Source organism: Volvox carteri (genome assembly GCF_000143455.1).
Source record: "Volvox carteri f. nagariensis unplaced genomic scaffold VOLCAscaffold_19, whole genome shotgun sequence".
NCBI lineage: Eukaryota > Viridiplantae > Chlorophyta > Chlorophyceae > Chlamydomonadales > Volvocaceae > Volvox > Volvox carteri.
In genome coordinates, this window is record NW_003307562.1 from 1,873,616 (window position 1) to 1,874,316 (window position 701).

At 72.2% G+C, this 701-nt stretch overlaps 1 protein-coding gene across 1 annotated transcript in view; it reads left to right on the forward strand.

Moving 5' to 3' along the window:
- VOLCADRAFT_104818 (uncharacterized protein) overlaps positions 1-701 on the forward strand; it is a gene marked incomplete at its 5' end in the record, with an annotated part of 17,546 nt that overhangs the window by 7,885 nt on the left and 8,960 nt on the right. The window contains 2 exons of the mRNA XM_002950543.1: positions 81-320; positions 617-630. Coding sequence (XP_002950589.1) covers positions 81-320; positions 617-630 — 254 coding nt within the window. The remainder of the gene's footprint in view (positions 1-80; positions 321-616; positions 631-701) is intronic.

A 701-nucleotide genomic window follows, 5' to 3' on the forward strand; every position in this document is an offset into this window, starting at 1 on the left:
CGGCGCCAGCGCTTCCGGAGGCTGCCGTACCTGACCAGCCTCAACCCCCACCCCCACCCCGCCCGTCTGGTCGCCGACAGCGAGGTCCGCTGCCGCCGCTGCCGGGTCCCGCGCGCCCCAGGGAGATGGACCCGTCGCAGCTGCTGCCCGCCGGGAAGGGCGGCGCGGCGGCGGCGGCCGCCACCGTGGCGCCACCTCAGCTGCCGCCGCTGCAGCCCGCCGCGCTGACGGCCGCCCAGGCTACAGCCATGCGGCAGAGCGCCCTGCGGAGGCTGATGGCGATGCCGCCGTGTGCAACTCCCGGCCGACGTATGCGGCAGGTGCGGGGCGTGAGGGGGTTGGGAGTACGAGGAGGCGCCTCGTGGGGGCGCATCTGGTGTTGGTGTTGGTGGGGGGTTGGGGGTGAGGGGGTGACATGCATGCAGCAAAACACAAAGGCCCCCAGCTGCGCCCGCCCGCTGTATGTGTGTGTGTGTGTGTGTGTGTGGCGGGCTGGGGGGGATTTGGGTGGGGAGATGTTCAGGAAAGGCGAAAGGAAACCCGCGGCCCACACACACACCTGAAACTCGCCTGATCCCCCACCCCCCTCACCCCCCGCACCCCACCCCACCCCCAGGTGGTGTTGGCCCAGTTCGGTGCCCGGCTGCCTCCGGGGGACGCCACCGCCGAGAAGCTGCTGCTGCACCTCCTCCGCCACTATC